We start from the raw sequence: 13004 nt of genomic DNA, 5'->3' as shown, positions 1-13004 counted from the left end.
TCATTTAAAAAATGGCCGCTGAGAAGACTTGGGAACATTCACTTTTTTTGGAGGTGAGTTTGTTTTGGGCGGATAATTAAAAAATTCATTGGTTAACCTACTAAAAATTGAAAATCAAATGAAATCTGAAGGACCAAACAACACATTGTATTTGTTTGAGGGGCCTCAGGGACTTCAGTTGCCTGCCATGGGGCTCCAAACTCGGTTGAGTTTACACGATTTTCAATGGAGTTTGAATTGGTTCAGGGCACCCATAAGGCTCTACGGCGTCCACGCACACGTGGCTCCGCTTACTGTGTCCAGCTGTGTCATATGCTGTGGCCATCCTTGGACGGTTCGAATCTTGCAAAGTATGTGATAAAAGCCCCTTTGTCTGCAGGAAGCAGAGCGTTATTACGCCTGAAATTAGGGCGTTATAACACCGTAAAATAAAAAAAGTGTATTCCTGGCGGAGATCAGCAACCGTATTTGGGGGATTTATTTATTGCAAAATGGTCGAGCAGATAAGTGATTAGTGTGGTTCCCTGACCACAGATTTCCCTGACGTCTCTATACATAATCTTAGCGGGAGTAGTCGGAATTATGGGGACTGGTATCCAAAGCAACATAAACGTTCGTATTCGCGAATACTCTGCGCGTCTTTTACAAGACAGCCACAGAGATGTGTATGGATCGTCACGTCGGGGGGCCGGGGGTGAGAGGTAAGGATGGTGGGAAGAGCCTAATTTTTTTGCCAATAATTATAGGTCAAACGCTACAAAATACTAGAGGAAGTTTTCCTTCATTCTCTATTCAATAGGTCCTATGGGGCTCCTTGCTCTTTGAAGAGGAGCCCCGTAGTTCCGGGTTATGCAGCATTAGCCATAGCTATACTATAGGCCTACATGACATACGTACTCAGGCTGCAGAAACTTTATGTCATACACGTTAAAAAGCCTGGGGTATGTTAGCTCCACTAGTGTGGCACAGACTCTCACTCCCGATCCATCCTTAGCCACACATCCGTATACGCAATTTCGTGTCGGCGTATAGAACATTTCGGCGCACCCACTTATCATCGTGGGCGCAATTTCTTTTGCACACGAACATGATTCTTGACCTTTCCGCTGTCTAAAAACTATTTATTGAATGATTTCACTCACATTATTTACGTATTTTCCAGTCTTTTTGCCTTTATCCATTCAATCTAATCGGCTCACTCTCACAGTCGCCATCTTTAAAATAAGGTCGTTGAGCATTACATCACTTGACCCCTCATCGTCTCGACAGCTGTTCAATGTCAAGATACCTAAACTGCTGACAAAGTTTTGGAAGAGCTCATTGGTACATGTACATGTATCTTATCGCTCAGTCCGTGTATTACATATGTCTTGACATGGAACAGCCTCAAGACGATGAGGGGTCATTGAATGGATAAAGGCAAATAGACTGGAAAATACCTAAATAATGTGAGTGAAATCATTCAATAAATAGTTTTTAGACAGCGGAAAGGTCAAGAATCATGTTTGTGTGCAAAAGAAATTGCGCCCACGATGATAAGTGGGTGCGCCGAAATGTTCTATACGCCGACACGAAATTGCGTATACGGATGTGTGGCTAAGGATAGATCGGGAGTGAGAGTCCATGCCACACTATTGGGGCTAAGGCTATATTACACCTCAGTCCGGGAAATACGCGAATTAAGAAATGTTTCCTAATTCGGAAACATGTTACCGAATTAAGAAACCTCCAGTGTTTGAAGGTGAATGTGCCGTGTCTAAAAAGGGGAATGGGAATTGCAACCCAGTGGCACACCCAGTATTTGTCGTTGGCGAGGGCGACCAAACTCAGAGGGGGGAATAGAATTTCAAATTAAGATGATTTTCCCAGTGCAATTAATTTATCTAACAGACATTCAATTACTGAAACTACATGTAGGGTAAAATTGTGGAATTAAAATGGAATTATGGCATGAGAGTTGAATTGTAACGGCGTGTAAAATAAATCCTTGATGAAATAAAGCATTTTATTAAAAGAAGTTGTGTGAAAGACAAATTGTAATATCAATATTGAAGTGCTTTATTTCCGGTAATTTTACTTGTATCAGTTTTTACAGGGCAAGAATTACAGCCTACCACTGTAAACTTATTGTTACTAATTTTTTAAAATAAAAATCACACTTAAAACAAAAATTATGTTAAATGTTTAGACAGAAAAAATGAGGCGTGTCTTTAATTATACTTCTTATTTGCGATTTCGACAGTTATTACAGCTATTTTTTCCCCACAAAAATATACAATGTGATTCCAAGCGGTAAAAAAGTTTGATGCTGTCGTCATATTAAAACCAGGATTAAAATACCAGATGATCTGCTAAATTTGATTACCCAATTCCAATCACTTTTGCTTTTATTCTCTCCACCATTAATTCAAATAATTTTCTGAAGCTTTGTCTAGTTAAACAGTTAACCCCTTCATGGCAGGATTATTTTGACCTCGACTGCTGGGCTGTGGTATGCCCTGAATGGAGGGCTTTGTTCAGCAGCAGGCCCCATTGAACCAGCAGCTGCATGGTGAATAGACTGTGTGTGGTATATACTAATCCTCACATAATGGTGTGGTAGTAGCTGTCCTCCGTAGCGAAAGGGTTAACTTCTACCTTTTCGCCTATGAAGTGACTTCTCAAGCAGTTAAAATGTTGCCCCAAACCAGGTTTTATTCGAATTGAAATGTTCCTAAAATGTGACGTAAAAAACAAATTTGTTTGATGCAAAACACGTCTCTGAATGAATGAAATGAAAATATTGTTACACAGCATTGAACAGCACTGGTACAGAAGTGATCAGGTTCTTAACAAAAATGAAATCGAAGAATTTATGAACAGGCTAAATGGAATACTGAACTTTGGTGACAAATCTTTTGGGGGACATGGCCAATGGTGCTGCCTACCACATCTTTCACAGTTTGAAGTCTTGGTGGACCTTGTATTGGGTGGTCCAGATTCGCTCGTCTATTTCTTGGAGGGGATGAGCCGTGTATGGTGACCAGACAGCCCCAGTCATCTTACTGGCTGGACTTGTGGCTTTATTTAATTGCAAACCTGTGTCCTTTGAGGGGCATGTTCTAAGTAAAGGAAAGAAAAATGGGGAGTGGGCAGCAATGGTTATGGAATTTTTTATTTGGTTGAAGTGGTCAATATCTGGAAGTAAAACTTCTTACATGCTGGATGGAGCAACAACTGTAAGTGGTAGCATTTCTTCCTTAAAAAAGTTCTCAGCAACTCTTCATCGGAACCGAATGTTTGTTTTTCATCAGGAGACGTTGACATCTTTACTGACTCCCTCCTGCAAAGTGGCGATGGCCAGAGGCCTCCCTTCCATGATGACGGTGCCAAAACGCCAAGCAATACAATGCAGTGTTTCCTTACTTTAAGTCCCATGGGCCAACTGGGCAGAATAATTGATTAAGCAATTAAAAACAATAACACAACAAAACTATTGTAACTTGTCTTAACATTTTACATTTCCTTTTTATAACAGATTATATTTTTTTATTCAATTATAACCATCTTTAAAATTTACTTTGTTGCTAAATTATTTATTTTTAAAATAACGGCTCCGAATGAGGCTAATATCAAGCTTCAAAATGGAGTCAAACTTCAAATTCTCAGTTTTCCGGTACTCGACTTCTGATCCGTCTCGGGCTTCAACTGTTTTTTACCACTCGATTTGAAGTTGTAAGCGCAATAGTAAGTCTGATAGTGCCACAAAAATCAAGTAAGTTGCAAAAGAGCCAAACATTGCAGTACTTCAATTTAATTTAAAAACTTCAGGTCCGCAATCGGGGATTGGTTTTCTAGACGAAGCATGAGACGAAGTTGAGTATTGGAAAATGGGCTAAATTTTTGTTTTCTAGCCAGGCATGCATGATTGAAAGTTATTGACTTTTTAAAGAAAATGCAAAGATAACCTTTTGATTTGCACAAACAGAAATTTAAGCAAGTATTAAACTGAAAATCACATTTCAGCAATTTCTATTTGGCGCCAATGTGTGAAATTTTGTGGCTGCGAGTTTGAATTTCGTGTTTCTGAATTAGGAAACCTTATCGTGACTATAGGAAACAGGGTTTCCTGATTGGGAAACATTTTCTAATTCGCGCATTTCCTGGACAGACCTGTGTTCTTATTCCTCCATGGTTAAACTTTGCCGTGTGATGTTAGCCCAGGACTGGGGGCCAGTCTACTGGACTCCCTCCTTATCCTAGGCCCTACAGTGGTCCATTCAAAAAGTGGGGACTCAGCGAAAATTCAGTAGATTTATTTCTTGTGTAATAACATTAAACATGCTATTCGGGCCACATCACACGTACTTTGTACCTGTGGACATTCCTTGGTTTTCGTGTTAAGAAAACTCGGCAAAGCTACATGTATATTAAGCTTGATATTTGTTAATTGTTTCCTAAATTTTCTTTTTTAACTGATAAGGTACCAGCATAAATAATGCCAGTGAATGGATGATTATTACATGAAAATGTTTTTGCATTGCATACAATGCATTGAAAATGGAAACTTTTTTCATTTGAACAGGATAAATGTTCTTCCAACTCATGATGAAGCTAGGAACCATTTGCTTGGTATCTGCCAGTTTCCAATTGATAATGTTGGCAGAGTTTGTATCCACTGTGAAATACAGTTTCCTTGTTGAAACTGACAAAGCAGTAGCAGAACTGAACAACTTCTGGGCGAGTACTGGTTTCTGGTAGGTTCCATACATTTACATTAGGCAAAACAAAAAAAACATGCAGTAACTCGAGTAGACTCATTGGTTGACGCAGTTCGGTCACATCATTGTGACTGGCCAACTACATCTGGATTTCTGTATGGGGTTAATGTGTCGTAGTTGCGAATATTTCTGATGCTTTTTGTGCAAGTTTCTATTCCTTTTCGTCGTATGAAACTATGTAACTCCCATTTTGGGTTAATGGTATTGAAAACACTAGCCCTACACACAGAAGGGGAAACGGCTCTCTTGAAGACAGAGTTCAAAAGAGGAGGTGATCCTTGGTACACGTGCTGTTGTAATTATTGTTGCCACTAACAATTTGGTTGACAATGGTGAGCAAGCCTACTACCTTGGAATACAGCATGGGGAGATGCCTGCCAGTGGCTTCAATGACCTGTGGGCTGATTAATAGCATCAAGTCCATATTTTTTTTATGTGACTTCTGTGATTAAAAGATGCACTTTTTCAAACATTTAAAATGAAATCATAGTTTTCTGAACAGTCAAAGGGCAGTTGCTGTAATGGCAGGTTAGAAAAAGTTGTTCATTTTATAGATTTTGCTAATAAAATTCTGAGCCTATTTCTGGCAAGACGGCTTAAGTTGCTTATTGGTTTATTGCCATGAAGTTCCCAGAATGACATTCATGACATTACAGTTTCATTTATGAACATGGAAATGCTTATTTAGCATGAAAACTTTTAAAAAGGACCCCAAATTATACTTTAAGACAGCAAAACAAGAGTTTGGAAAATAAGATTGAGATACATTCATGAGCATCTTCAACTTCAAGGGTTATATGAAGAAAAATACATTGCGTAGACCCTTTTATGGGGTTTTACATGAGAGTGAGCTCCCCAGATTTTTGTTCTGACACAAGTGAATGTTTGCCTTCCACTGAATACAGGTACATGTATAGATCTCTTCTTGGTCATTTGGGTTGAGTTTGGCCGATAATTCCAGCTGGGGCGCAAGTCCTTTCCATTTTCCAAAGTGACCAACAGGACCCCATTCTACAAGATAACTGTGTATCTGCAGTCAACTGATTTTGATATGTTCCGCAAATAAAAGTCTACGTGATAATGGCTTCATCTTTCTGCTATTTAATGCTGTCAGTTTATCAGATACAACCATTTTAAAGAAGTTTCATTTTTGAGGATAATTTTTTTGTCTTTTTCTAGGTGCATTAGACTCCCACAAGTTTGTACATAGGAAGTGATACAATGTTCCCCCAAATTCATCAGGTGACAAACAGTGCTGACACTACACCTGCATAAGACTCACATGAAAACCCACTAGAGTTTTGCATTGTGTGCTACTTACATGTATGTACAAATGACTACATACATACACTATGCTGCCCCAAAGGGAGAAAAGACCCATGCCTTCTCATGTTTATATACAGATACATGTACAATGGACATACAAAAATAGTCAGTAGTTACAGGCGATTGTATGGATTTTTTTCTTCACAAGAGCATACTGGTATGTGTACATGTGGTGAATGTTTAGATATATGTAAGGACACAATACTGGCCAACAAAAATGGGACACATAGGTAAAAATTCAATCTAGTGAAAAGTGTTTAATTTACTTTTAAATTATGACAATGGACCACCTTCTATCAGAAAATAGCAATGGGAAGATAATCGGCCCAAGAAATTTTCTTCCGTGCAGTGCTTTCTGTAGAGGGGGGCCTCATAAGTTAACGTTGGTTACGGTGTCCACTTTGCAGTCAACCATGCAATAATAAAAGTCAAAGAAAAACAATGTGGAGTTGTATTGTTGTGGTTAAGCTTTTCCTCCTTTCTGAAAGTCATCTTTAAAAAAAATGTTAATTGTTACTAATTTTACGATATCTTAATAAGGTGGACACCGTAACTAACGTTAACAAGTGTACTTTTTCACACACAACAATTTTAAATGATTTGCAGTTTGATGACTTGAGGAAAACAGCTGGTTGCGAAGCTTGCAAGTACTTCAAAGAGGACATTATCATTGACAACCAAAGAACAGATACCCTCAATTTCAAAGATCTTTGTCCTGTAGTTTAACGTTAGTTACAAAAATGACACGGACACCAAAAATTTCGAATCAAAGCTAACATTTCATGTGACAAGTTTATTATGACTCGCTTTACTGGAGCCCTCAAGGTAGTTGCCTCACCTTCAGAAAATTGCCTATGTTACTATGTGCAGGTGTTAATACATGCACATGCTTTTTCATTTCTTGGGAGCATCTCTGTGATCTACATATCTGATAAGCCACTTCAGCCTATTTTTAGATGCCCTATATGCATGCAAGAAGGTTGCACATGAGCTTCACAGAAGTTGAAATCTTTGACATTGTGAACTTAAGTACATGTATGTATATTTAAATGTGCACCATTTACAACATTAAACAATTCTGAGGAACAAGTAAATTGAGTCAATGACTATTTTATTTTTCATTCTAATCTTGTTTCTTAAAAACTGTATTTCATTGTGGAGGCTATATACTGACGATCCCATCTGAAGAACATGGCACATCTCATTAAATGAATTTCATTGAATTTATTCAGTTCGTGCCACCTGGGTGACTTATCTTTGCGGAAAAACTGATGAACTTTTGACTACAGACCTTAGACAAACCTCTGATGACATACTTAGACAAAACTACTTTTGGCAATAAACGTTTAAAAATACTTATTAGCATAGACACTGTATAGTGCATTAATTTTACCTACTTCTTTGCTGTCCAAGTGAAAGTAACGCAAAGATGGATCTGGAATAAGTGAACTTGGATTAACAACACACAGAATGAATTTCCTGTTAACGGTCAGATCTTTTTCCCAAACAAAACTTTGCTTATTTTTATTTGGACGATCCATGCAGTATATAACTGCCAGTTCATCACCAATGATGCGCTTGATGGCACCTGGATACCATGCATCCTCAAATGCTACTACAACTATATCCCCTGCAGTGAGCTGGCGATCGGCAGGCTCTTGTGCGGTCCTGAAATTACAGAAATGGCAACAGGAATGGTTGAAATCGAATAATCTTTGATTTAATTACTACTAAAGCTTCTTTCACAAGGACATGTGAATCTACAGACATATAATCTGATCCAACCATTGAATCTTTTTCTCCTTTCTGGCTTCTGAAATAAGATAGAAAAATGAAATTTAAATAGAACAATTTTTTAACATAACCGGCAGTGGCTTGATTTGTAGAACCATAAAAAGAAACTCTAACAAGACCCCAGGGGTTCCACAAAGGCAAGTTCCCCTATCTGTGTAAACATCACTTGCCTACGTGTTACATCAACTTCGCTCCATTTACTTTTAATTCACTGCGAACTCGCCCCCATACTATTGGATGACAAATGGGGCAAATTTTAATACGAATGGGGCGAAGTCGAAATTGCCGGTGTGTAACGAACGTGAAACACTGATGATTTCGTGAACTTGGCAAGGCTATTCTTTAAGTTTGTTCATTTTTGTGATGGACTTTAGCTTAAAAAGTGTAAATTATTTGTCGTTTTGCGATTTCAAGCGGGACTTCAGATGTTTACTATTTTTTTCTTCCGTTCGTTAAACATGGACACGATTCACACGAAACCATCCAAGCGGTCCGCGACAAAGCCCAAAAATCACCCACTGACTATCCATTAAAATCTTCCCTTTTACAATGCCATCTGACCTCTTTTCACAAAAAAATACAGAAAATAAACTCTATTTAAGTTGATACAAACCTTTTGGCTGCTCTTTTTCCGGATATTGGCTGCTCTTTTCCTGATTGTTTGAGGGAAAGCTGTCGCGCGCAGCAACTTTCTCCGTTCGTTACAAAGAGATGCGAAAGCGGCGCGCGGTGGACACGGTGCTTAAAATAGCTTTATCTCGGAAAAGACGTATTCGAGCCTAAAACAATTGACCTTTAGGTCATCCATGCAGGGTACCATTGCACGTGTACGACCACTAGTCAGACTGCGTTGATCACCAGTTAAAACATGTGGACATTTTACGTTAGTTACAAAATGGACACGAAAATTATAGCGATCGATATGCTGATGTTTTCTCATCCTCGAGGGTAATTATGGTCTAGCACACATTTTACACGATGTTTATTAAGCTCATTTCGAATAAAAATGGCTTTTACAGGTAAGGGTGAGGCTTGTAAATGATGATTCTGGCCCTTTTCGTCATGGAATGGTGTGGTGGACACGATGTGAAACGAACGTTAACGCAGGTTCAGCTGCCATTTTGGAGCGTGGATTTATTTATTTTTTTTTTTGTAAAGGGCCAAAATATTACTTCATTGCTTAACTCAAAAAATATGACCATTGTGATAAAATACGTGAGCTATAAGTAAAGTAGTTGAGTTCATTAAATTTTGTTCAAGCAATGTCCCATTTTTGGGCGCCATTTTGAACTAAAATTTGCTCTTCAACGTGAATAAAAATTATAGACTCGCATTTACACTGAATTATTTATCTTTATTTATCTCTCAAATACATGTACAACTATAATCTCAAGCAAACATAGCTTGAAAATGGTTACATCATCTGATAAATTAAAGTTCATTTTTTGCATCATGAAAGTTGGCCAGTATTGTGACCTTACACATATATGAAATGAACAATGAACTAAAATGAATATTTTTTGTTTTCTGCCCTTTTCCCTTATGTTTTCAGCCCTCCTCTTCCACATCAGAAGTCATTTGAATATTTCCTAAGTGAATCTGAATTACAGAATCTGATTCTAATTGGTTCTGTGCCACATGGAGGCATTCAGCAAGTGCGTATACACTGGCTGCTAGATCTCATCACACTCAGGTATTATTCTGGAAGTTAGTATGTAATGAGAATCCCCAAATTTGAAGATCTGTACATTTAGTACAGTTTTTCCAACTAGTTTGAAAAGTTTTTTATTCAATTTCACCTACACATATATATTTCGTGTGCTATTGAAACAAAACCAGTTTGAGGCAGTTTACCATTCTATTTCAAAGTTTGGCCAACAAATTTGAACACCCTGTTGGGAAAATTTGTCATAACAAATCCAAGTTGTCAAAGCTGTTGCTGGATGGCAGTATTAACAGATCAAATTCATCTTGTATCAGTCACTTCTGTACTTTTTAAAGTAAGCAAAGGTGAAACAAGGGCAAAAATATTAATAAGACCCCAAAACAATTTTTCTTCGTTAAAAAAGATGAAAAAGAGGGTAAAATAAAGACATTAATGCACCCCAAAATTTTACATAACTCTTATTTCTCTTTCCTCCTGTTCCTTTTGTTTTCTCCCATAATGAGTTTAGCATGTTTTTAAAGAAAATTCATTCAGAAAAAACAAACAGGACATTCCTCACAAGGAAAGAGGAGAGAAACAGGAAAATCATCTGTATCTGGAATCTTTCTTCTAAAGATGTCACATTGAAAGTTTATGAAATTTAACAAACTTTTATTTAAATGGTGCTGTAAAAGACAAATTTGTTTTCTGAATGATACATTTCAGCATAGATGAGTCCAAACTGAATGGTCCTCTCTGAAAATTGGTGTTCATGGGTTGGAATTGATTGAACAACACTTGAAATTGTATGACAAAAAGAAACAAGTGCACAAAATCTATTCTGTTGGACAAATTAGAAAGATACAAACATGTGAAATTGAATGAAAAATGTTAAAAATATCTGGGAAAATCTGCAAATCTGTGCAGTGCATGAAAGCACAGTGGTACAGCAAACCACTTTAACACTTCTTGAGTAATAAATGGTTCAAGTGTGCTCAAGAAATGTCTGCATATACATGTAGATGTGCGTCCAAACTATTGACAAATGGGTCTTTTCAAAAATTTGGGCAGGTGTGCTGTTTGCTTCAAAGTTGAAATCATTTTACTTCACTCTTTTGCACAAATTGTTTTCAAAAGTCTTCCTTTGAAATTTATATTGACATTCTTAACACAGGTGGTAGATAGTTTTGAGAGATTTGTCAGTGTGTGTTGGTGAGTGAATGGCTTGCTAGACTTACTGCTGTGTGAGATCCTTCTTGGCATCTGTTGACCAAAACCAGTCAACTTATATGGCAACATGTTTTGAATCATGAAATGGGTGCATATATTGTCACCCCGGCTGCCAATCCAGTTTGTGGATTTGAGACCAGCCAGTGGGGATTTTGCACAAGTTTGGAAAAGACCTATGGGACTGATGTGCAGGGGTAATAGTAATAAGTGCATTTGGACCTCCAATACGAGCTATTCACAATAATATAGCATGCCACTAGAAATTTGCCGCAGACAGGTCACTTTTCAAGTTTATGGTCGACACACTGCCATGATTTAGTGCACTTCATACGTCATTTGGGGATATTTGATTGATTGAGGCATTCCCTGTACCACACAGTAACCATCGTTTTGACTTTCTAATGCCCATTCATAATAAGCAAGTTCGAATATTTAACCAAGATAAACAAACATCGGGAAAAAGTTAAAGTTTTCCGTGCACAGCGCAGTTAGTGAATGAGACTTTGTTGACTACATGTATTAATCCCGCAATACACTACGAAGAGGCCTCTCCATGACAACCTTGTGGTGGTGCACTGCATTGTAAATCACCTGTATGTATTGTTATAGCCCATTACACAACGAGTGGTAAAAGATATGGCCATGAACTGCAGTGTTTAGAAACCTTAGAGATTTGATGATATGGTACATGTATGTCTTGACTAATCAATTGTCTTACTGAGTAGTCTTCACTGACTGACTGACATGCTTAAATGCTTCCTCATGTCTTCCATTGCTCCTGTTGGATGCTGTTGTTTTTGTGGAGAGCCAGTAATTAGCGTACTGAGCAGGTTTCTGTGTGTAAGTAAATGCAGACATCATGCCACGTACCATTTTCTGTCACTACATTCAGTTATTTACTTTTGACCATAGTGGTATGTGTTTCTAAACAGTGTCAATAGTTTGACTGGACAGATCAGCCTGAACTTTGACCTGTTAGATCAGCTGGTAGACCGACTGTGGAGCAATGGACTACGGCCGGGCTTTGAGCTTATGGGGAACCCATCCAACTGGTTCACTGACTTTGAAGACACTGATCAGGTCTATTTGTGGAGAGATATGGTCACAGCATTAGCCAAGAGATACATAGGTATACCATAGTTCACACTTGATTGACATTTATACCCCTTTAATTGTTGGAATTCCAAATGGTTTTTAAATTTGATACTGTGTTAAGTATTGAAACTGCTTCATACTAAGCATGCATGGCAGTGGTATAGAGTCATTTGTTTTTGAATGTTGCAGTATAAGTAATTTATAGCATTCATCAATTAACAGACTCGACAGAAGCAGGTGTATATAATACCCTTTCCTTACCGAGCACTCTATTCTGTTCAAGCTGTCATGCTGTGGCCACACAGAAAAAGGTATTATTGTTATTTGGGGGCTCGATGCTGATGTTGGAGGGGTCAAAGACTCCCAAAGATCTGAAAAGTTACCCATAGCAGAGATGTAAGTCACATAATAACCACATAACCCTTACTGTGATGCATCATCAGAGATGTGAATAAAACAGGGTTTGAATTTGTGTGATTTGACATTCATATTTCTCATTCTTTTAGATAAATATGGTCTGGATTATGTGGCAAAGTGGAACTTTGAGTCCTGGAATGAACCAGACCACAAAGATTTTGATAATCTTAACTTCACGGTCCAAGGTAAGAATACATGGAAGAGTGGATGGATGTTCTCTGGGCATGTTCCAGTCACGATGTCCGTACCGAAGTTCTGTGCACCCTGGGTTTACACTTACGGCTACTGAAACCAATCCACTAACGAGCACATAACATCCCAAGCCAGAAATGAAATAACAGATGCTAAACAATGAACACTTCTTGCGCAGCAGCAGAGTAAAGAGAAAGTACTGTGCATGTAGCAGACTTGGCACACTTAGTCTTCTAGCTTTGTACAAATACACATGGTTCAAAACATAGTTGAAACACAAAATGTACTTGTTAGAAGAATGTATTCACCCCTTGAGCACCCTTATTCACATAATGATGCATTTATTGTGGTCCATGTGGTGTTCCTGTTGCAAATTCAGTTAGGTACAAAGTGGCAGCAAGGCAGAATTTTTATTGGGCATTTTCAATTTTTGGTTGGTGTCTGTTTTAATTCAATTTATTCACAACTTACGTCAATGTGGAAGCCAGGCTTAATACAAAAGATATCAAGGGCTCAAGGTTCAAGCAACAAAGCTTGTGATATGT

General features: G+C 38.1%; 1 protein-coding gene across 7 annotated transcripts in view; it reads left to right on the top strand.

Annotated features, from left to right (window-relative positions):
• The first annotated feature begins 328 nt into the window (after positions 1–328).
• Positions 329–13004, top strand: part of LOC110982461 (alpha-L-iduronidase-like) — a 55386-nt gene continuing 42710 nt past the window's right edge. Inside the window, exons 1-6 of one of the 7 annotated variants that reach the window (XM_022240863.2) lie at positions 641–701; positions 1420–1448; positions 4565–4736; positions 9433–9573; positions 11688–11884; positions 12357–12452. In XM_022240863.2, coding sequence (XP_022096555.2) covers positions 4570–4736; positions 9433–9573; positions 11688–11884; positions 12357–12452 — 601 coding nt within the window. In that variant the 5' untranslated portion in view covers positions 641–701; positions 1420–1448; positions 4565–4569. Of the gene's footprint in view, positions 351–590; positions 702–1419; positions 1449–3605; positions 3755–4564; positions 4737–9432; positions 9574–11687; positions 11885–12356; positions 12453–13004 lie in introns of those variants that run through there. The other 6 variants (XM_022240864.2, XM_087144670.1, XM_087144668.1 and 3 more) reach the window with 6 other exon arrangements.

The sequence above is a fragment of the Acanthaster planci genome, linkage group LG13 (genome assembly GCF_054643075.1).
Source record: "Acanthaster planci isolate LZ-2023a linkage group LG13, COTS_SCS, whole genome shotgun sequence".
NCBI lineage: Eukaryota > Metazoa > Echinodermata > Asteroidea > Valvatida > Acanthasteridae > Acanthaster > Acanthaster planci.
Note: the sequence above shows the minus strand (reverse complement) of the source record. Positions and strands in the feature narration are given on the sequence as shown.